We start from the raw sequence: 24,634 nt of genomic DNA on the forward strand, positions 1-24,634 counted from the left end.
CTACAATCAGCAGCCTTATTTGTAATCAGTGAATGAAACAGCACTAAAATTTTAACTCTATTCTTTCCAGATTGCAAGATCATTTTTTAATACCTGAAGCATGTCATTGCATATAAAATGATGTAGTGATAGGATGAAGGGGAAAGGCTTCAAACTGAAAGAGAGTAGGTTTAGATCAGATATTGGGAAAGAATTCCTTCACAAGAGGGAGGTGAAGCCCTTGGGAAGTTGTGGATGGCTCATCCCTGGAAAGGATGGTGAGGCCTTGGGGAAGTTGTGGATGGCCCATCCCTGGAATGTTCAAAACTAGCTTGGATGGTGGTTGGAGCAATGAGGTGTAGTGGAAGGGGATTGGACCAGGATGATCTTCAAGTTCCCTTCCAAGACAGCCCATCCTGTGATTATGTGAGCTCCCAACTCCTGCTGGGGACATTTCTGTCCCTGCAGGGGCTCTCACCTGGTTGTAGAGGGCACAGATGTGCAGGGCCGTGTTCCCCGAGGCGTTCTGCGCGCACATGTCAGCGCCGTAGAACAGGAGGTGCTCCAGGTGTTGGACGTGTCCGTACCTGCAAGCCTGGGCAGGGATAAATCAATATTTTGGTTATTACACCAAAGCCTAGGCAAAATTTTCAGCAGAGATGGTGCTGTTTTTACTGAGGGTCTAATTTTTAGAATCACACCTGGTTCTCTGATGGGAGCACAGATACCCAGATGTGCATTCCTGCACCAACTCCAGTGTGGGCGCTTCAGGTACGGCAATCCTGTGCTTGAGCTTAACTATCTGATTATTTTGGGAATGGTAGCCTAAGGGATCAAGAAAGTACTGCCTTTGGAACTTTTTATCCACTAATATTCATGACTCAAATGTGACAAGTTTTTGTCCTGCTACACTCCGGAATGCTGCCCACCAGATGGCACTGAAGATGATCAAATTGCCAGAGCTTTTTCCCAAACTGCTTACAGGCCTTAGAAAGAAAATCTGGCCAAAATCCAAGTAAATCTTCTTGGTTCTGTAATGTCAAGCAGACACACAACATACACAGGACACTGCTCCAAAACAGGGGGAAATCTTCAAGAGTTACTTTATCTGTCACACAAATAAAAGGTTTGACCCTGGATTTTTGGAAATAAGCCTCTATGAAGAAGATTCATAGAAATTAGAAAATTTCCTGATTAACAAATAAGCTTTAGAAAAATCACAGCAATTCTAGTCCATGGCCTCTTTTACTTGACGTCCTTCTCCTCTATGGCCCACTGACCAAGCATCTCCCAATTTTTCATGTTTTGAACTTTGTGGTATCTTAGATCAGCATCATTCCTACATAAATCAGAATTTAAGGTAAGACATAGAGGTACAGAAATCCATTCAGTCCCTCCTGAATTCAGTGGGAGGTACAGACTGACACACCTGGCTTGGATCTACAATTTGGAAGAGAAAAGTTAAGTGGACTGCTCAGTGCACAAATTAACTCCCCATCCTTCTTATTTCATTGAGGAATGCTTAAAATATTGATTAGTCAAAACAGATTGTTCCTAACCCAGATGTAAACGTTGATTTATTTAGGATTACAACCAACACAGGGAGTTTGGAAAGCTCTATTTCACTATGAGAAATAATAACCTTATGTGTATGAGGCTAGGGTTTAAAAAGATGGACATTTTCTCTGTATTTTATGGAGCCCAGATGGGGCAATACTTTGATCTAGACAATCCATTTCCTCCATATCCTCAGAAAATATGGTAAAAAAATAATTCCTTCCTTTTCCCCTACTCTAGAGACGGATCCACACAACCTTGACCTAGACCCGCTTAGTGAAAAAGCTCCAATTCCTGCCCAAATGTGGGTGCCAAAGCTACCTCCCATTTCTTTCCAAGAAAAGAAGAAAAATATCCATGTACTAAAGAATTCAGTGCACAGAAGATAAATTGAGTCAAGATGACCCAGGCAGACCTGTAAGGTTGATTACTTGTATCTTTATCTCATATTACAGCAGTTCCAATTTTTGTACTTTTCGAAACTCATCCATACAGAGACACAACAAAGTAGCAGCAATGACATTGGGACTGTTAGAATCTTTGAACTCTGTATATTACTGAGTTTATCACTGTGCAAAGGGAAATCAATAAAGCATTTTTACACAACTGCTGGATAGCATTCAGGTGTTTCTGGAGAGGACAGGGAGAGGCTGATGGACCCCAGCAGCAGGATCCTCAACCCAAACCTTCCTGTAAAGTTCAGCAGAGACAAGGGGAAAGCAGCCTGACAAACACAGAAGGAGCATTAACAAGGACATCTAACCAAAAGAAAGAGCTACATGTTCCTACTGACTGGAATCTAACCAAAAGAAAGAGCTACATGTTCCTACTGAAGTGCCACAAACAGGAATCTAAGCTTCCAAGAGTTCATGGCATAAATATGACGAGTGCAATTCTGCATCAAAATCCACAGTAACCAGAGGATTTCAAAGTTACAGAACACCACTGGAACAGTTTTCTACTTCTTAGTCACCACAGCAGGATGCAAAGTGAATAAATTAAAAAAAAAAAGTAGAAAAAGCAGATAGAAAAAGGAAGAAATTTCCTACTTGAATGTGCAGGGACTTCAAAATAGTGCTTAACCCTAAAACAACCATGAACAACTTCCTCATGCAAGTCCAACTCCAAACAAAAAGCAAATCTTTCCTACCTGATGGATTTCTTGCCATCCATTTTCATCCTTGCAGCTGACTGTAGCATGTTCATGGAGTAAGAGCTCACAGCAGAAAGGGTCCCCTCCCACCACGGCTGTGTGGTACAGCGGGGTCAGGCCGCAGCTGTCCTTGTAGTTGGGAGATGCTCCCAGCTCTAAAAGGGTCTGAAAGCAATCACAGACTGTGAAAAATAGATCTGGGAGGGACTTCCATAAAAAGGGTCTTTACCTGGAAAAAGAATCTGAAAAAGTATGCATAAGGTTGGTCATTGACATAACATTTTTTGCTCACCTAAGAGTGGACCACAGCACAGACTAAGTCAAGCAAGAAATGACCTTGGAAGAATTAAGATCTAAAGGAATCTATGGGGATGGCACAGAAAGGAGTGGCAATGTCCAGTTTCCATCCTCTCACTAGGTTCAGAAATGTCAGCTCTGTAAATGTTGCATCACCTTTGCAACACATTCACCTCTTCAGTTTCAAGGTGCTTTATCAAAAATGTCATGCAATTTGAGTATCTGTCAAAAGGGAATAAGCAAAACCCATAAATCTAAGACAATCTAGATCAGAGTGAATTAAGAATACCTGTTAAAATACAAAAGAAAAGAGAAGACACTGTGTTAAAGCATAATGTGCAATCCATGCCACTGGAAGCTGCTTTGACAGAGTTAAGTGACAATGCTATTCCTATTTCCTCAGACAAATCTCAGTGTATCAATGGATAAGCTTAAATTTGACCACTTGTCTTCCTATGAGGAAAAGATAAATCAGAAATTACAAGGCTCCTTATTGAAGGCAAATGCTAAGATTTGAAAGCCACAAGAAAGCACTAGAACAAGCACATCCTAAAGGATCCATAGAGGACAATACAGTAATTAATTGAAAACAGTCTCCTTTATGCATTTTTTTTAACAAGATAACACATAATTTGCTCCTGAAAGTGTTTACCTTGAGGGCTACTTGGTTCTTGGCTCTGGCTGCTTTGTGCAGAGCTGTCATTCCATCTTTGGCTCTGAAGTCTAAATGTGCTCCTCCATTTTTCAGGGCTTTTATCACTTCTACTGTGTTGTCAAGCTGAGCTGCCAAAGTTAGGGGTGTTTCTAAGAAAGAGAATAGGATGCACATGGAAAAAGGTGAGGAAAACCATAAAATAAATTTAAGTTACTTTATAAAGTTTAAAATACTGTTATAAAATTATCAATTATCTCCTTTGGACAGCAAAGCCATACAGATTTCACTGGCTCAGAGTTGTGAAGGAATGTGTGAGATTCACCCTGTTAATCAATTTAAGTTTAACTCAAGGTACTCCTCTATGCTGCTTAGTTTAGTTGTTCTGACCTCCACTTTCTAAGTCATGATAGTTTGGGTCCAGTCCTCGGTCCAACATCTTGGTCATTTTTTCCACAGAGAGATGGTGGACATGATCCATAAACTTTTTCAAATTGGCCTGAAACAAAGAGCAAAAAATGAATCATCCTCTGATTTCAAAAATAAAATTTTGACTAAAAATGAAACATTTTTTCAACTGATGTCAACACCCACTGCAGGTAATTGCTAACTCCTGCAGGAAATTGGGATACCTTGGTGTGAAGCTTGGCCAGCTGCTTTTCATCCAGGTTGAACTGTCTGTACACTCTTTTCTTGTAGCGAAACTGAGGGAAGAAGAGAAGAAGAAATTTTAAAACTTAAAACTCATAATACCATTTTCTGACCTTATCAGGAAGTATCGTCCACTGTGATGATAGATACAGGCAAAATTTCAGAAATAGGCTCAGTATTTCATATAGTTTTACATCATTTAAGCAAAATTCATATGTTGTATGAATACAAGAGATCAGTAGAGGTGTATTGGAAATGAGATCAGCCTCTAGAATCTACAGAAGCAAGCAAGAATTACACTGAAAAGCACTTTTCCCCAAGGATTCCTGTGCACTTTCATTTATAGTCTCAGGCAGAAAGCTGGGAAGGCATGTTAAATAAAAAAATATCAATTTCAAAATTGCAGCTTAGCATTTCTGAAATATAAAAACAAAAAAAAGTACACCTGAAAATCCCTTAGTCAATGTAAGAGGAACTTGCACATGGGAATAGCTCTGATGTTGAACAGGACTGGTTTTGTGAATGAGATTCTGAGGACTGCCTCTCTTTTGGTTGAAACTCAGTCCCATTTTATCCTGAGCAGCTTGGGTGCAGTAGCAAGATCAAAAGTCATGGGGGTTTCCATAGCTATAATTTACCACTCTCTCATTGTCCCATGCAGAATTCCAGGAATGCAGCCTGTCTGTTGGACAAGGGACTGCACTGAATGAGACTTTAACACCAACTTTCCACAAAATCACTTTTAACACCTCAGTTGCTGCAGTCAACACTCATGGAAAACTACGAAACACAATAAAGTGTCTGTTTAATTTCCTTACAGCTGTAATGTGATCATCAGACTGAAACTCTGAAATAAACTCCTGGAAAAGGGAAGACCTGAAGCCTTCTCAGGACCCTGATGTTTTTTCTCTTGGATTTGTGTTATAGTGGAGTAAGTCTATTAACTGCACATTATTAATGGTTGATCTGCCACCATACAGGCAATATCAAAATTAATTAAACGCCAGTTTCATGCCCCAGTTTGCTGCTGTGTTGCGTGATCTGGCTCTGCTCCAAGTTTGTTCAGTGCCATGAAAGTTCTGCCCAGCTTATCCCCAACTGCAGGAGCAACAGAGAGGGGGAAATCCCAGCACACACCCTCTCCTCCCTTACTGCTTTCCCAGGAGGCAGACAGAGGCAACCTGTGCACTCTGAAGGATGGCACAGAAGGAACCAGGCAGGGGTTAAAAAAGGCTTCACTGAGATAGAAAGTTCTCTCTGGGAGAAAGCAAAGGCTGGTTATCCAGCAGCTACTGCACTGCTATTGCAAACCTCATCACAGATCCAACAGCTTCACCTAGAACCTTGCATTTCTTTATTAAATCACTAAACAAGATACATGTCCTGCGCCCTCAGCAAAGGAAAACTCCAAAATCCACTGTCCCAGAAGGGCTGACTCTTCGCAACTTTTTGGGGATGGACCAGCTCCATGAGCAGGGAATGCCAGCACTTCTGTGAGCAAGGGTTCAAGCTCAGACTTGCTGATAAGCATTTCCCAGATGTAATTCAGGTGCATGCAGACACCTCAAATACAGCTTTCTGCACAGTTTGTATCAGAATAGAAATGCTTCAGATGTCAGATCTAAAAATACCTCAAGTGAAGGAACTCCTTTATTGACTGGCTGTGGGTATTCCCTCAGAAGTCTCTCCTCATCCAAAAACTTCCCATCTCTCCCATTGCTTGCAGGCTGGAACAATCCATAGTTCAGGACATCCTTCAAACTCTGGTTCAAAGTGCACAATATCCGCTGCTTTGCAACCCACACTGAAGCTTCTGGGTTAAATCGAATGCATTTCTGCAAAGAGAAATTATTTTAAGGAACCAAATTAGTGAAAAAAAAACCAAACATTTCAACAGTGTCTTACATTCTAAAATTTACAAATGTCATGAATAATAGGAATATTCATAATAAATACACAGACTCCATGACAAAACAGTGCTCAACAAGAATTCTATTTCAGATGTGCATTGATAATACCTAATGCACAAGTACTGTGAAAACGCAGGACATTTCAGGTCCTTCCACAAACCTCATGGAATACACACATCCTTCCTCAGAGAGAGAGAGCACCTTCATGGAAAACCTGTTCAAAAGGGATGTTACAAGGTGTTGAACTATCCACTTGATTCTTGGCTGTTCTGATATCAGTTAGATCCACAAGGATATCACCAAAAACTGGTAGTCAGGCAAGAATTCTACTTTCCTTTTAGCTACATTTAACTGAGGGTAAGTTTATGGGAGGAAGGATACAACATGGAGCAAATGACTTGAAAACCTTGACAAGCTCCTGCAGTTCTCTGCTTCTTACCAAGCTGGAATTCAGGGACTTGAGGAGTTTAGGGATTTTGCCTACACTGCAGTCACTGGTTCCAAGGTACCAGCAGATGGCAATGCCCAGAAAGCAATTTGGTGCCTCTGATGTGCATCCTGAACACACAATGCTCTTTCTGCTTTAATCCCTTACAGTCTTAAACGTAAATGAAATGTTAGACTTTGTCACAAGTAAGGCTGGCTAGGAAGCAGCTTTCATTTCCCTCACTTATTTTATTTTCCAAGACATTTTGTGAAAAGTTTGGGTGGGGTGTTTTATATGCTGAAGGGAAGGAGATAGGGATACAAAGTAGATTGTAACAAATATTTTCCTTCCCAAACATGCCAGTAGTTACAGCATTGGCTTAGCAACAAGGCAAATCTGTTTGAAATCCCTGTGTTCCTTCTGACCCTCACTTGCTCCACGACTCCTACATGGACTCAAACTTCAATACAAGATTCAGACTCAAACATCAGCACTACTCAGCAAAACAGTTACAAGATGTGCAATGAGCCTAACTTTTAACATTATCCACACATCTGAAAGATTTCAGTGAGTGTTATTCAAATGGGAAGATAATGTTGAAATTACATGTATTTTTTTCTCCAAGGAAAAAATACATGTAATTCTTTCTTACATGAAACAAACTAATTTTGGACTTGTATGACACTGTTTTGATTTTAAAAATACAAAGCAGTTACTTCTGATCACAGTTTAATTAAGTCTGCTGGTTTTTAATGCACCTGGATAATCCAACATATTCAATTTTGTTCAGTCTATTCTTGTGTTCTCTCTCTGTTCTTGATGTCAGGCAAATATATCACAAACTAATTCAGTGAGAGCTCCAGCTCTTCCAGCAATTCATAAGAAACAAAAGTGGGCTTATTGTAAAAAAAAAAAACTGATTGCATTAGCAATTTAGAATGAAATAAGATCAGTTATGTAAAAAGTAAATTGATAACTGGAGAATTTTTTTGCTACCAGAATTTTTCAGGCTGCGAAAAGTGAAACTAGCGAGAAAAGTGATTATTTATGCTTTCCATGAAGCCAGGCAGGATAGAAGGGAGCTGTTACCACACTCTCAGAGGCAGGTGCTGACCAAGAGGATAAAAAGAACCACTCAGATGCTGCATAAGGTGCATTTTCCATCAGCCTGTCACTGGAGCAACTCCACTGTGCTGCCTCTGTGTCCTCCTGGCAGCCCTCCAGGCAGGGAGCACCACAGCCACCCCCTCTATCCTGCAGACAAGTCATTACTTACTGCCACACTCTGTATCCTGAGGAAACATCAGCTCAGTCACAGCAGGACCTACACACAGGCTGTTCCAGTTATGAAATAAGGAACAATTCATTAGGCACACGTGGCATGGTGGCCACAAGGAAAGGAGGCAGCAGCAGAGCCAAAAAAAAATGGACAACTTTTTCTAATCCTCAATGAAAAGAAAAAAAAAATTAAAGAATAGAGATCTTTCACTGACAAGGAACTACAGAAACACATGAAACAAAGATGTTTTGCACTGACAGATACATTTCACTGTAAAAAAACCACAAAGAACAGCCAAAAAAAAAAAAGCCCTGAGTGGCTCAAAGTCACTGTCAAAACCACAGCAGGCCCCTCAAAATGCAAGTGTAGCAGCAAGACAGCACGTCAGCACTGGCTGCTGAGATGCAAGGCCTGTGTTTGGGATGTGAAAGCTCCTTGGATCACAGCAGACACGGTCAATTATAATCTTGCATTCCTGCACACTGGTGAGAGCAAGTCACTGACTGAAGGGCAGGATGGGAAGCCAGGGAAAACACAACTCCTCAGCTGAAGGGAAGATATTAATTCAGTAGGAATAATGCTTATCATACAGAATGTCTGAGGGATAATATTTATCTGCTTAAAATCAATCAGCAAACACATCTTTCTGCTCAGCTGTCAATCACACAAACTGTGCTGTGACAGAGGGACACGACAAAATGGTTTGTGCTGCTGCCTCCAAAAAATATGACTGCCAGGATATCAAAATATGAATTATTCCTTTGAATGGGAGATGCTGATATTAAAGATGAGACAGCCAAAAAATGGGAAACACAAATGAGAGTTTGGCATCATGGAAAGAAAAGGGAGCAAGTCCCACATTTTGGTTTGTGCTGTGTTCAGCTTGATTCTCTGCTGAAACACTGCTCTCCTTCATCAGGCTGCACTCAGGAAACAGAATTCCTGAGAGGACAGGTCAGAAAAACCAGTCTGGCCAGGCTGTCAGCAGATCACCTGCCCAGATCAAGGGCATGTGAACAGATAGCAGCAGCACAAAAATTCTCTTATCAAACTGAAGATAAAACAAGGAAGAGCAAACAGAAAGCAGCAAGGAACTATCAGGCACAAAGTGGGATACAGAAGAATACTTGGGAAAAGTTGCAAAAGAAAATCTGGAGTATCTACGAGGCAGCACAGTCTGGAAACAAGTAAAACTGGAGGCATCCCAAGGAAAAATGGGACTCCAGCTGCAGTTGTCACAACTGGGTTCCTGCTTTTTTAAGGTAAAAAGTGCACAAAGTAAAAACAGTGTTTTATCAGAGAAGCAAGAGCAGTAAAGGAAAAGATTCTTAATCCTCAGACCAAACAAATAATAAAAAAGTAAAGAAAGGATACAAAAGTATAAAAAGCTATACAGAAACAGAACACCAAGAAGTAGCTCCAACCTAAGCTGTTGCTATACCAAACTATCACTTACCAAACAATAATTTGCATAGAATAAAATTGGACAAAAGTCCAATAAAATTTTAAAAACACAAAAACCCAGAGGAGGGAGAAATCAGTAAATGCTCATTATTGCAGTGGAGCAGCAAAACAGATGGGCAGAAAGTGTCTCAGAGAAGTCTTCAGTAGACCCAAACCCATCTCAGCCTTAGAATTTAATAAAATGTACGGATCTGAGCATTTTGACTTTAAACATAACCCAGAGGGAGCACACGTACAGGGTAAAACAAGAGTGGAACAAGCACTATGTGTTGATAATAAGATAATGAAAACATTCCTTAAAACCACTGGCTGACAGAAGTGTTCTCAGTGTCTGTGGCAAAGAGCAATTCTAAACACAAAGCACCATCGCTGTCTGAATATCAAGCTAAAGGAGATTTTCTTGACAACAGCTCCTTAAGAATCAGACTGATTTCACTTACAGGCAGCATCACTTGGGATTTTTCCTACATAGGCTGGAAAAGGAAATGGATACAAGATGACTGGGCCTGGATTCAGACCAAATAATATATGCCAGAAAACACAGCAGTTTTACCCATGCTCCTTGAGACTGGAGGGCTTTCCATGCTCTCCATTCCCTCAGGAATTTTACTGAGCTCAGGAAATCTTTCAGTTGTTCATTTAAATATTCTCCACCTTCCTGTGAGAAGGATGACACTTACTGAATACAGGTCATGCACAGAGGCAATGAGAAATTACCATTTCTACCAAGTCGTGTCTCAGTAAATTGGGTTATCACCCAAACTGAGAAGGAGACAAAAAAAAATAACTGATATAAGAACTGAAAAGCAATTGTTCTTAAGGGCTTTGTATGAACTTGTCAAGATTCACATTGTCTTCTAAGTTTCACATGAGAATAAAAGAGCAACAAGACAGACTTCCTACAATGTGTGGTAATTTGTAAAGTTTTCCATGGCAGCACATCCTACTCGTGGTGCTTGGTGCTTATCTCATACCTGCAGTGGAATAAAGGCAGTTTGTACCACAGCCACTGCAGACAAGCAAACTTCATTTTCTGGGAGTTTGGCTTTAAAGCTTCCCAGTGGGCTGAATTTTATCTAAACCCCTAAACTTTTCTTCCTTAGAACAAATATAGTCTTGATCATACTCTCTAAAAACCAAAAAAAGAAGAAAACTAAATTATGTTATTTCATGCTTCTTTGATTAAACAGACTAATTTTAAACACCTCATATGTTAAATTAATTATAATTATACAGGAAATGGGGCCTATGTTTGCTCTGGCTTGTAGCTGTACAACAGCTCAAACTCTTCACTACATTTAATCCACCAATATTTCTGTTTGCTAACCTGAAGCCAGGTTTCACTTTCCTGCACAAAGAAAATTTGTGGGCTGATAAATTAAATAAGAAATACATCAGCTGCTTTAGAATAGCTTAGAACAATTCAGTTACTTTTCATGAAGAGTTCATTGAAAAGGAAGAAGAAATACAAAAAGTAAATCGATAAAAATGAACAAACGATAAAATTAATTTTTAAATTTGTCTTGATAATGTCAATAAATAACTTATTACTGATCCAAAAAAAAGAGTAATTAAATAAGAGGACTTCAGGAAGCTACTATCCCTGTGGTTTTAACAGCAGAGTAAACATAGCAAGAAAAGCTGGCATTTCCATTCCATTTTCATGGATCTGTTCATTGACAGGGTCACAGATAGAGCAAGCTGGTAAGATCATCAAGAAAGAGCTCCAGAACCACACCTGAGGGCACACTGTCAAAACAGCTTTTCCCTGTCAGGCTGCATGCAGCCCATCTCTATCATCCTAAAAATGAACTTAATTAAGAAGAAAGGAAGGGTTTCATGAGATGGATCTCAAACAGCAGCAGGGCATGATGTAAATCTTACATGTCAGCACAGAGTGATGTACGTGGCTCACATCCATGTAATGGATGTGTTTTAATAATCTTGGAAATTTCAAAAGGCTGGTGCCACCACTGAAAATCCTGACAGCAGCATTCAAGGAGACCCAGGGTAATTCAGATAATTAATAGCAAACTCAGACAAATTGTGGTTCTACATGGAATCAGTCTCTCCCAAGACCTTTTCCAGCACAACACTGTTATTCCTATCACAGCACTTGTGTTGGTTTCTCTGACTGGAAGGTTCAGAAACAATACCCTGTAGTAAAGGCACAGCAGCAAAGGAGGAAAGAAAGGTGTCTTTGTGCTTTTTCCCCTCATCTTTACACTCTAAAAGCCACAGGCTCTCTAAAAGGGATGTCTTTTGCGAGGCAGGCTGACAGAGAAAGACAACAAATATATTAGAGAGAGAGAATTTGATGACCTCTTGCAGGACCCCAGTCTAGTGTCAATCACAAACTATTTCATGAGAAGAACAAGAGAAGCCACATATATATAGATATATATATAAAATTTATTATAATGTATGAGGCTTTCATAGAGTTAACATGCGATTTTTTGATTCAATCTTCATCTTCTAATAAGGTTTTGGATTCCTAAGTCTCTTTCTTTTACCCAAAATCTCTGAATGCATATCAGAGAGATATTTTGCTTTATGAACATGGCTTTCATCAGGTCAACACACTAAATTCTCTTGGAAGGGATGGTGCCTTTAGTTGAGGCAACCAGTCAGATAAACCACTGGGGTACAAAGCATAGACATTAAAACAAAACATGAATTTTGTCTGTAATATGTCAAAAAGAAAGTAAAAAAAAAGGAACAGATGTACTGCAGGCTGAAGCCAGCAAAGAAGATCATTAATTTCACTTTGTTTAATTGCAGTGCACTCTGCCTTACCGTTTGCTGCAAGTCAGGTATGATAATTCGAATCACTAAAGTGTTGCTCTGACTGTCATCCATTCTGCTGCTTGGCTTTTCTGCAGTTGCTCTAATTGTGTCATAAATAGTTTCTTCTTTGGAGCTGTCTGATTCAGACTCAACAGAATAGTCAGAGAAGCTTTGTGCCATTTCATCTTCACTTGATGTAGGGCTACGAGGCATGTTAAAGTTTTTTATCCTGCCAATACCAAGGAGAAAAAGAAAAAAGTTACAGTTCAAGTCTTCAAAATGAATCAGCTACATTTTTTTTCCTTCTTGGAAATAACATTCGTTTAACAAGGAAGTTTTATGGTTTATCCATCTTTTATTTCTTTCTGTCAGTTATGTGGGTAGGCAGAGTGCAAAGGAAATAAATCTGGCTACCAATTTACTAGAGAAGAGGAAGGGCAGGAGAAGGAAAAAAGAGTAGTAAAAAAGAAGATGACCTTTCTTTCCAGGCACACCCAACCTCCCAAAGGACCCAGAAAAAACAGCACAATTACCCAGTCCTGTGATAACCAGCACTGCTGTAAACTGTACTAAGAGCTAGGTCTGGCTTTGAAGCTTCCTCTTCTCAGTGAAAAGACATTTCAGGGAATTAATGTAAATGCTAAACTAACATCATCCTGTACATCAAGAATCTGCACAGGTGAGGCTTTCATAAAAATCAGTATTCCCAAATAGTGGAACCAACCAAAAAAACTAAATCCTACAGGGAGCCAGACAGACACAGATGCTGCTCTGTGGTTTGCGGCTCACACAACATCCTTTTAAACCAACACCACCCAAATCTGGCCATTATACATACTCTGAGCTTAGAAGCAGTTTTAATCTGTGATATAGCATAGGCTAAAATGAAAGTCATGTTTATTCCAGACTACAGATATTTGTAATCAGGGGTCTCACACTAAGAACAGCAGAACATTTTCCTTCTGGACTTTTCCACCTACAAGAGCAAATGAATTTTGTTTTTGTCCCACAGATTTAAAGCTGTACCAGGATATGAAAATTATTAATCTGTGGAAAAATGGAGGAAAACATTTACAGTGGAAAAAACTGAAAAGACCAACAATAAACTCTGCAGTGCTTGGACGTCATATAACTTTTCAGATTTAGGAGGCCAGAAAAATGTATTATTATTTTTCTTTTTTTTCCTGTGCATAATCCTCCAAGACAATTCCTCTGCATTTTAATGCAAAATAAAAATTCAGTTAGAAGAAAAATAAAATAAAATAAGAATGAAAGAAAGAAAGAACTAATCAAACAAGCAATTCCACTGCCAGGTCACATTTAAAAAGAGACAGTGAAGCAAAAGTGAAGCATGGGAGGGTGAAGTGACTTCATCACTCATAAACCAGGAAAGTGTACTGAGGTATTCCAAGTACACATTTTCTATACTGATCTCTCAGCCAGATCAGCCCAAGTAAATCAAGTCAAACAACAGCAAAGGATAAAAGAGCATTTTTTACCACTGTGTCTAACACTTTAGTTTAAGTCATTCCCTCTTCACTACCCAGTCACTGTCCCAGCAGTGACTCCAGAGCAGGGACTAAAGGCTGCCACTGTCATTTCCCATTTTAGGTGTCCATAGGTTGGCTGGGCAGTGGAGAGCCAGGCCTGAGGCTGGAGGTCAAGGACAAGCACTCCCACAGCACATCACATCACACCCCCACATCATCAAGCCTTATTGTTGTTTCTGATGAAGGATAATTCCAGTGTTATTACCCTCAGCTATAATTACTAATGAAGACAAAACCAGTGCATTCAGAAACCTGAAAGCAAGCCAGTTTACAGCAGCTTAATGGAAGGCTCTATTTACAAAGGAAAACTCTGCAGGGAGTATTTCATTTTTTTGCTGCTTCAGTGAACTGTAGATTAATGCTGCTCTCCAAAGCACCTTAAGTCAATAAACAGCATAAACATTTCTGTGGTTTCTCTATTTGTCTGCCACTGCTAAAACATGTGAACCCAAAATAAAGCAGAGCAATACACAGAATTTAAGGGCATAAGAGGTACAGGCCAGTGAGTGTGAGCAGAGAGACATAAAGACCATCACATGGCTTGTCTGTCCCTAAAGCCATCTGAGAGTGCAACATATTCCAGGGCAGTGGATTTGACAGAGAGCAGTAAACTGCAGTTATACAGCAGCCAAATAAGAGTTGGTTTAGGAGGAAAAAACTTCCCCAGGTTTTGGCAAGTGGATTTTCATGCAAAAACTACCCAGGAATATCTCATTCTATAATAAGAAAGGAAAATGTTCAGCTGAAAAAACAGCTCCCAGGAATCAAGCCTTTAAGTTTAATAAATACTGGGACAAAGAACTTCTTCGGGACTTGTCAACAAGGCATAAGACACCTAATCTTCTGGAAAATAATGCACAAGTAAGCATGGAAAGGATAATGAGAGTCTGTATCCACAGGGGCAAGATGAACAGGATATGGACCCCACCAGCACAGTTGGGAAACAGATAATTTAAACACCATTTTTGAAACAAGACCATTTGAATACTGGAGAAACTGGCAATTTGTTGGCTCAAGTTGTGTGGAAATGGAAGATCCCACCATTTGTTAACCAGAGCCACTGGCTACCACAGCCCCTACAGAGAAGCTGTTATCATTTAGGAACTGTTTCACTTTTGTCCCAAGGATATTACAAGAGATTTTTCCACAACCAAATCTACCACATCAGGAAAAAAAAGGCAAGTTGCCTGGATTAATTAATACTTGTATAACCCATGAAAATATTGCATCCCAGATTCCTAATTCCTACCTGGCAATTCATTGGTTCAACACAGCTGAAACATAGATTAGGTTTATCATGGTTGTCTGGGATGCCTTCTTCCTTTTCTTAAAAAAAAAAAAACCAAACCAATAGATCACAGGATTCCTACAGTTAAGCTGATTGTGTTTCGTTTGTGGCTGCTTTTTTGGTGGAGTGCTGACAAGATTCTCTGTAAATTAATAAAAACAGATGTCATTATCATCTTGGCAATAAACACACCATGAAAAGCATCACACCAACAGGGTTTGTTCCACCTCATGTTGTCTGTCCACATTTCTCAACTCCTGGCCACTGAGTGTGCCCCAGCTCCAGGCACTGTCCTGCCCTGGCCTCTGCACATGCCCTAAGCAAAGCAAGCTTGAGCTGCAGCTGGTTAAACACCCATTTTGACACAGGAAGGCCACAAAGAAGCAGGAAGATGAGAGAGTGAAAGGACGGCTTTATGCTCCCCTCGTTATTGAACTCCTCTGCCAGCCCTTGCCCTTTAGCTCAGCAGGATGTGCACCCAGCCTCTGGGGCTGTGGCCAGGTGATGTTCCTCAGACCAACAGGCCAGATGAAAGGAGCAGAGCTCAGACTGCTGCCTTCCCTTTACAGATGCTATTTTTAGATTGGTTTTTTTCCCAGTCCAGCCCACAGCTTTCACAAAATCTGCTGGAATTTCTTATTCTGCCATTCGCTGCCACTGCACCATTAAGGAGAATTTCAAACAGTCCAAACCATGACCATCAAACTCCCTTTTTCTCTACAAAATAATTTTTAAAAACCCTACAAAAACATTGCAAAAGGCTGGAATTAAACAGTGCACAGGTTAAATGGGAAAAAATTCAATTCCCAGAGCTCACTCTCAAGGAGAAGGGTGTGCTCCAGAGAATGCAAACAGACACAGCAGGGGAAAAACCAAGAGCAGCAACAGATTAATCTATTCTTTAGAGCCTTAAGGTTGTTGAACATCACACAAAAGGAATTTAATAAATATACATGTTTACATTTATTTGTTAGCTAGATATTGTAAACTTGATGTGAAAGGATTTGAAATATCATCAACAGAGAAACACACTGTACAGGGGATCTTCATTGAACATCCAGGTATTATCAGATAAATCCACTATAAAAACCACGTTTGAAAATCTTCAGCTTGCTTATGGCTCTGTGTGATTTTTGTTCACCCTGCAAAGTACCAAACCCTCCTGGTCTTGTTTGTCCCTAAAACACAGCAGAGGCACAAGCACCAAATGCCTTGTCCAAGGCCAAATCTCAGAGCAAGGTTTCAAATCCAGGGGTCACTGACTCCTAGTCAAGATAAGACCAATCTATTTTTATATAAACATTCATTTGCACAATAGCAGCCCTGTTGCCTGCAGGGAGAAGCCCTCCAGACTGCTGCAGTGAGGCCAGTTACAAACCCACCTGTGGGAATATCTGGGATACAGTGGGCATTGTCACAGGCTGAGTAATGCCATGGACCAGACTGTGAGATAAGTGTGCTGGGAGAGGAACAGTCACTGCTAGAAAGAGGTATTTAGCCATTAACTCTGAAGGAAAACTATTCAGGAAAGGGATTTCTGTGTAAAACCTGCCAGAGCTCCCAACACTTGGATTCTGTGGCTTTATTCAGGATTATACATATCAGCTCAAGAACCAGCTTGATGAAGCACTAAATTAAAATGCTGAAGAAGATCAAGCATTTTATTTTCTAATTATAATAATATTAAAACAAAAATGCACTTCAGACAGAGCTGAAGGTGGGGGGGTTGAGTCCCAGCACACCATGCATTTCACACCTCCCCCTGGTTGGGCAGAAAAGGTCATGAAGAGGAAAATTTGAATTGAAGACCAGTTCCAAAGGGCAATTTGCAATTTGATGGGTTCAAGCTCCCTCTGCACTCCAACTTCAAAGCTGGCAGTAACCAGCATTGCCTCCCAAAAAGCAAGCCCACCCTCCTTCTCACCCCAGAGCTCTCCGCCCTTGTCCCCAGACTACTTTAACATGAACAGTGAAGCAAAACAAAGTACTGATCCAGGTCAAACTCCAGCTCTTTTTTTTTTTTTTTTGTTTGAGAGGTTAGTTTCCAAATCCATCATACCTCTGAACTGGATCACTATGCAAATGTTTGCAGAAGCAGCAGGAGAAAGATGGCACAGGGCCAGAAGTGAACTGCCAGGACTTGAAAAGGGCAGAACCACTTCATCCAAAGTCAGCATTAATGTTTGCCAGCACAGAGTGGACCTGAGACACCACTGCCTGAGCAACAGGAAAGAGATCTCCACAAACAGAGCCACCTGATTAACCCCAAGGGAAATGCTATCAGCACCCAAATTCCACAACTCCAACCAGGGCACAGACACCAAACCCAGCCAGGCAAAAGCAAAACCTAAAAGAAATATCTACAAGAAGAAAGCCAGAACATGGACAAGGAGTGCTAAACAATCCACAGCAAAACCGCAGGGGAGACAAGGCACTTGCAGCTCTCTTGTACTCCCAGCTCCACCAGACAGGAACAACTCCCCTAATTACAGCTTTATTCCCCACTCAGCAGTCCCTCACTTAAATTCACTTGCTGGTGATGATGTATTTTTGATCTTTCTGTTAAATAACTGAAACACCCAGATAAATATTTTAGAAGATGAGTGCTGACACAAATACTATAGTACCAGAATGATGAGCAAAAATTCCTCCTGTACTTTTCTCTGAAGCTGTTGTTTACCAGTGTGGCATCTCATACTTCCAAGATGAATTATTGATTGGAAATCAATATTCAAAATCAGCAGTCATATCCATTGGCTCTCATCAGCACTACCAGGAGATTGTTTTCACTGCCCTGTTAAAGAGCAGATTTAAGCAGCCCTTGATTTCTTTGCTGGGTGACCAGCACAAGGGTCAAATTGTTTTGCAAAAGGGCTCAAGAGTGAGACTTCACCCCACCTTTTATATTTTAAGGAAACAAAGAAAATTGTGTGATGAAGTTGTCAAACCTGCCACTTATTTCTTTGTTCTCACCTATTTGCACAGACTTGTTAAGAAGCAGCTAAGTCCCACTAACTTTTGGTATTTAGAGTTTAAATGCCAACATCATATGAATAAAGTGGGTCTGTAAGCAGGTAATTTTTTTTTATCTTAGTATTTTTAAACATAGATACTTCACCATTATCACTGCTGTACACACAAAATCTACACAAGCAGCCTATTTCTGCAAATACAGGGTAGTTTTGAGTTTCTTTTGTTACCAAGCAGCTTTGGAAGCTAAATTTCTCCTTTGTTCTCTGTCTCTTCTACTTAGCATTTATTTTCCCTGTAAACTATTCAGCTGGTCACGTTATCCCCATGGAAAGGCTGAAGTTCAGCCAGGCAGATGTAAAGAGACATTTTGGGCAAGGAGAAGTACAAAGAATACCAGAGACAAGCAACTTCTGCTGAATGAGGAAGGCTGGAAGACAGGCAGAGCAGCAGATGTAGAAAAAGCTTTTGAATATCTGAAGTGGAATTTCAACATGAAAAACATTTGAAGTAGGATTTCAACATGAGAAAACAGAACCTGCTGGCAGGAAGAGGAAGAAGGTGTAAAGGTTTAGGACAGGGTGGAGCAGTAAAATTGGTCAGAATGGATACAAAAATTATTCAAACAAGTATTTATGTTAACCAGCACAGGGAACTTTGCCTTAAAGGCCAACTCCCAGTGGCAATATAAGTTCTTAAGTGGCTTCTTTTAAGCCCCTGCAAGGTTTCCAGAACAATTCTGGCTGACCTTTAAATAAAGGTCCTTCTTCCAGACAAGGAATTAGGCCCAGCCCCGTGAGCCCCACAGAGCTACCTCCCAGGCTCTGCTCATTTCTACAGTTGCTTTTAGCATGGCCTCTAGTTTTCACATTTATTAGAACTTCTGCTTTCCAACAGACAGACAACAGTGCTCCTAAGATATTCTTTAAATACTCCTTGCAGTGAAAAACAGAGTTTACTTATGGCAAAATAATAATCACTTTGAAGTATTAAATAAAATCTTTACAGGAATTGCATGCACTTAGTTGTAAAACCAACACTGTTTGAAAGTTGGCCTGTTTAGTATGTATTGATCCAGACTTCTAAACCAGTTGAAACAGATGATGAACAAACAAAACAAAAAAAAAAGCTAAATAAGTAGCAGCTAAATAACTAATCCAAATAGGGTGGAAAGCAACAAAATGTTTTCAGAAATGCACCAAGCACATTGTCCCAGATACACAACTTGACTTGCACCCAAAAAGTGAGATGCCTTCTTGGACTCAACATTGTATTCATGAGCAAAACAACAGTCAAGGTATGAAAAGGCAACTTGAAACATGGAAAAGTTCATCCGGTTCTGGATCCAGAAAGGCATTTCTTCATAACACAACAGCTTTTACATTAAATATCAGCAAGAAATTCTTTACTGTGAAGGTGGGGAGGCACTGGTTGCCCAGAGCAGCTATGGGTGCCCCATCCTGGATGTTTTCTATGACAAAATAAGCTGCAGATGCACTGACTGAAAGAAAAAATTCCCCTTCACTTATCCAAACCAATGTAAGTAGTTACAACATGTTCTTGAAGTAATACTGAAGTAGTACACCACTTCAATTTTTAATAGTCACTGTCTGTTTCTAAGAAAATAGATTAAATGGTCATTTTGGGGTGCCCACCAACTTTTCTTACCAAATAGGGCAAGGCATTTTATTTTCCAGCCTTTCTGCTCCCAGGCTCTGCTTGCACTTAGCTATGTAAATATCAAAAAGATTATGATATGTTGGAAGGAAAAGGACATAAGAGAATTTAAAAAGATTTACAACAGGAGTCTGAAAAAAAAAAATCAAAGCTTGTTGAACATATTTACCTCAATTTCACATCCCTGATGGACAAAGCAGCTTTGTTACTTGTTAATTTGCATTTGATGTTTATCAATCTCTTTCCTCTTTACCCATAGAACATTTTTTTCTGATAATTCAAATACAAACAGAATAAAATGTTAACAGAGAAGCACTGGTGGTGTCTTGTTATGTAGATTAGATCAAGCTCTGAATGTAGATAAAGCAGATTTTCTCTCCTCCTTGCACACAGGTTAGCATTTAGTGCTTGCTATGAAGTTTAACCTGAATTTTCCTCAGATGTGATCCTGGTGGGGACTACTATGTCATTTGATTTGCTGTGTTGACAGAAATAGTCTCATTGTTTGCTTTAGTTAATCAATGGAATAACATGCCAGTTAAAAAAAAAAAAAAAAAAAAAAGCAAAACTTCAAATAGATGTTCTGTTTTTCTTATAAAAGGATGAGTTATCTTTGGTTGAGAGCAGGCACAAATAAAATCAATTACCCTTTCTCTTTGTCTATGCTGGGGTTTTTAATTTCAACAAATTCATTTCTATTTCAACTCCACAGGAAACACCGGTTGAGGTGTGCAGGTGTCTGCAGGTGGGATTTGGGGCCACAGAGCCCAGACTCTCCAGGTCTGCAGTTCCAGGCCAGTCCCCTGCCAAAGAGCCTGCAGGGGGAGATTTTCCCTGACCTCCACAGCAGCTTCATTTCTTCCCTCATTCCAGGGGGAAGCAACAACCAAACGGTGACCCAGAAAGGGAGGAGGAGGAGCGGGGCAGGTGAGCAGCTCTTGGTGTAGCCAAACTCCAGTGCCGGCACAGCCGCGTGCCCTGGCCTCAGCATCCCTCTGCCCATCTGTGCCTGTCTGCAGCAAATATTCCTGGTTCCCTGGCACAGATGGTCTCCAGGCTTCCCTTAATTGCAGAAAAACTTCCCTGACCTCTTCCTTTTTCAGAGGTAATTTTGAAAAAGGAGCTCTGCTGACCTTAGCTGCATCTTCCCCAGCTATTTTCCAACCCAAGCTAAGCATATTCTGGGCTTTAATTTAGCCTGTGCTCATGGCACAACCAAGGACATTCTTTAGGGTTGTGCAGGTGAAGGATGATGATGACAGAGTGGAGAAAATATTTGCAGGCTTAGAAAGGTTAAATGATCTGCCAAACTGACCCAAGCAACACAGTGACTCCATAGAATAACTGAGAAATAAATTATTTTCTTGACCTTTGAGATTTTTTGATTCAATTCATTATACAGATAAGAAACTCATTTTTACCAAATTATAGCCAGCCAAAAATTATGCAATCAACCCAATTAAGCTGATTAAAAGAGCCAGTTTCCTCATTGACTACCAAGGTTTAATTATTACCTTCAGTAAACAGCTCAAGAAATAAAATATCACTTCTTAGGCAAGAAGAAAACAGAATGAGACTCATGTTTGTGACCATTAGGCAAAAGAAGGGAAACAAAAAACAGAAAGAATGTTATTGTGTGAAAATACAGATTCATAAACTCTTCCAGCTTTTGCTATTTAAATGCCAGGTTTAGTTTGGAATTTAATATTAAAGATAAATAGCATGCTAAATCACCCTGGGTTATCTGCTCACAATACCTTTAATTTAGAGGCAGTTTAGGATAACAACAAGGCTGTTTTTCCAAAGTTACCCTCTCTCGATGCAGAACCAAAATAAAATCAGCCTCCCTGAACACAGTGACCTGGATTCCTTGCTGTGCCTTAGAGAATCACCAAGTCATTTGGGTCACAGGGGTCTCTGGAGGTCTTTATTTCAACCTCTTGCCCAGAGCAGGTCCAGCAATGAGATCTGCTCGGGCTATCCATGCTTTTATCCAGGCCTGCTGGAAAGTCTCCCTGAAGCCAGCTCTTTTCCAGGCTTACCTGTGTCCCTCTCCTTGCAGGACAATACTCCAGCTCCCTTTTTCTTGGCAGCCCTCCACAGAACCTGCTCCAGTTTTTCCATATCTTTCCTGTACTGTGGTGGGTCCAAAACTGGACACAAGGTGCAAGATGAGGTCTGCAGAGTGCCAAGTCACAGCTAAAACCATAACTTTTCTGGGGGCTGTGTAACTTAGTTTATAATGGAGATTCAAGCACATTTCAGCATCACCTAAATTTCTGGACTCACAGTGACTTCTTACAAAGTGTTTTTTCTACCTGTCTGTGTAGGTCTCTAATTCAGTCCCAGGTAACATAAGGCCTCAAACAAGACTGTTGGAGAACAAGAAATACTTTAAACAGATTTATTTCTAATTGACTAGATTTCATGTTGATTGTACTCCTGGAAGTCCTGATTAAGTGAATTCATTACCATTTATAATTTCTTGACAGCACACTTTGGAGATTCCAGCCATGGAAATTATCACAGTCTAATCAAGATATGCAAACTGAATATAAAAGCACTTACAAAAAAAAAAAAAACAAACTTGATTGACTCCGGATAGAAAATAATCCTAATAAGCAAACCAGGATCATTTGCACTCCAGGCATACTACTATCAGTTTCTGCCATGGAGAAAGTATTTAAGAAAGGATTTTATTAAATGTTCCAAAGGAGCAGCTGCTGAGAGAGAATTTGACAGAGCCTTTTTGAAGGACATCCACGTGTGACCGTGACTTCCTAGGAACGACAGGCAGCGATGCCCAGGAACACTGTGCTTGGAAAGGCTCCTAGGTTTCTCTAAAACTGGGGGCTGGGGTGACCCTGTGAGAGGCAGCCCTCACTTTGCTGCCCCAGTGCCTCCAGGTGGGAACAGTTGTGAAGCAAATCTCATTTCCTGCTGCTGCTGCTGCCAGAGCTACCTGTGCCTGCACCTGGTCAGAGGGGAGGAGCAGCACCCAGGCAGCTCTGCTTTCCCTGTTATGCAGCTGAGCAGAGACGGCAATAATGAAACCCATCATGTGAACCAAACCCTTCAGGACAGACCCATCAATTTACAAAACCCTCTCTCTGCTTTGCCATTTGCAGGAATCAAGGAGGCAGAGCTGGCATGAGAAAAGCCCTTTTCAGCATTCACATAAAACTAGAAGTACTTTTTTTTTTTTCCACGCTTTTAAAGAAAAGAAGCATTTAAAAAGATTTGCTATTAGGTTTTGTGTCTGCTTAACGTTCTCCTACAGCTTTTATGTAGCCTCCCTCACAGCTGGTTTTGGGGTTGGTTTTTGGTTTTTTTTCCACACTTGCCAGCACTAGTTGCCTCACCTTAAAAGTTTTCTGCAGTTCTTAATAAACCCAAATTTCTCCTCTTGGTTTTTCAGTCACACATGGAGAGTGACCACTTCTACATATCAGCTGAATTTTCTTACATGCTTCCTAAAGGGGGCTTATATAAAAGAAGGAGAGTGACTTTTCCCACAGGCAGATAACATCAGGACAAGGAGGAATGGTTTTAAACTGAAAGACAGAAGATTTAGATCAGGAAGAAATTCTTTACTCAGGAGCTGGTGAGGCCTTGGCACAGGGTGCCCAGAGAAGCTGTGGCTGCCCCTGGATCCCTGGAAGTGTCCAAGGCCAGGTTGGACAGGGCTTGGAGCACCCTGGGATAGTGGAAGGTGTCCCTGCAAACTTAAACATTTCAGCCAATAAAACACAGTTATTCCCATCAACAACACATTATCAAACAACACTTAAAATCCAAATTTGCACACCTGTTTCTGCACCCCTCTCCTAGGTTGGTGTGCTTATCTTTGATGGTGGCCCTACCACAGAAGCAAACAGTCAATTATTAAATGCCCTGATAAGCTAGAAATTCTTTAGGCTGAGCATTGAGGCACACACATTTTTTAAATTTTTGTCCTTTTTCAATTTTTACATTCTAGAGATCCAAATTACACTGCTTCATGTCACCACACACTTTACAGCAACCTACCTGACACATTCTACATAATTTTTGTATTTTCATTCTCCTTCCAGTGCTCATCCAAAGGCACTGCTAGGACTCACTATCCAGTCCTTGATCTGTGTTCATAAATGCACATTGACACAGACACCTGCAGCAGCCAGTGCAAGAAAAGGCACCTTCAGTTCATCTTATCACAGAGAAAATGAGTTTTTTAGTTTTCAGATCATACAGAAGCATCATGCTTCACCAAAAGAAAACCTAAGTTTTAATCAGTGTCCTTTTTGTTCTAGTTTTCTGATCTCTGAATTTAATGTTTCAATTTGTGTTGTAATGATTGAAATGGAAGCCAAGAAAGTGATGTTACTTCAAGAAATTGTTCTCAGAAGAAGTTCTCAGTTGTCTCCAGAGTGCTGCCAAAACTTTTTGGACTGTGTTTTGAAAGAATCAGAAAAACAAAGATAAAGACATCTATAACAAACGTAGGGACTTGAAGCCATTATTAATAGGAAAGACTGAAAATGCAGCACTTAGGTAAAGTAAGAGAGATAAAAGAAATATGATTGTGTTGTATCACAAGAGGCTCGAGTCCCTCAGTTCTCACCTAACTGTACAAAATACAAGAAATTCTTCATCCAGTCCTAACATCAGCTGCAAATTTGCAGGGACCCCATTAATAAATTGCTCCTAAATGAAAACAGGGGGGTGTCATGTCTAACACAAGAACTATGATAACTTCATCTATCTGCTAGTTCATATTTCAGGTACTATGGGAAGGAGGAGGATAAAAGTCAACAAGACCTTTCAGCCATCTTCACTCCAGGCTGCAGTTCAACTGCAAACTCCTCTGCTCTGAGATCATTTTTGTAACCCACCCACCACCATAAAGCAGAAGGAGGAACAGTTTCATTTCTGGAGATCAAGAAAGTCTTGGAAGCATTTTTGGCCACTTGTTTGTTGAAAAACTCACCTTTGCAGCATCCAGCACGACCCA

At 40.4% G+C, this 24,634-nt stretch overlaps 1 protein-coding gene across 4 annotated transcripts in view; it reads right to left on the minus strand.

Moving 5' to 3' along the window:
- The window catches only part of SHANK2 (SH3 and multiple ankyrin repeat domains 2), a 250,193-nt gene extending 237,809 nt beyond the window's left edge, over window positions 1-12,384 (minus strand). For 3 of the 4 annotated variants that reach the window (XM_077179594.1, XM_077179592.1, XM_077179591.1), the window contains exons 1-7: window positions 12,166-12,384; window positions 5,921-6,124; window positions 4,271-4,342; window positions 4,029-4,137; window positions 3,639-3,790; window positions 2,687-2,854; window positions 458-574 (exon numbers count right to left, since the gene is read on the minus strand). In XM_077179594.1, the coding sequence (XP_077035709.1) occupies window positions 458-574; window positions 2,687-2,854; window positions 3,639-3,790; window positions 4,029-4,137; window positions 4,271-4,342; window positions 5,921-6,124; window positions 12,166-12,369 (1,026 nt within the window). In that variant the 5' untranslated portion in view covers window positions 12,370-12,384. The remainder of the gene's footprint in view (window positions 1-457; window positions 575-2,686; window positions 2,855-3,638; window positions 3,791-4,028; window positions 4,138-4,270; window positions 4,343-5,920; window positions 6,125-12,165) is intronic. The other variant, XM_077179595.1, reaches the window with a different exon arrangement.
- Between the last annotated feature and the right edge of the window lie 12,250 nt (window positions 12,385-24,634).

This window comes from Agelaius phoeniceus, chromosome 6 (genome assembly GCF_051311805.1).
Source record: "Agelaius phoeniceus isolate bAgePho1 chromosome 6, bAgePho1.hap1, whole genome shotgun sequence".
NCBI classification, from domain to species: Eukaryota; Metazoa; Chordata; class Aves; order Passeriformes; family Icteridae; genus Agelaius; species Agelaius phoeniceus.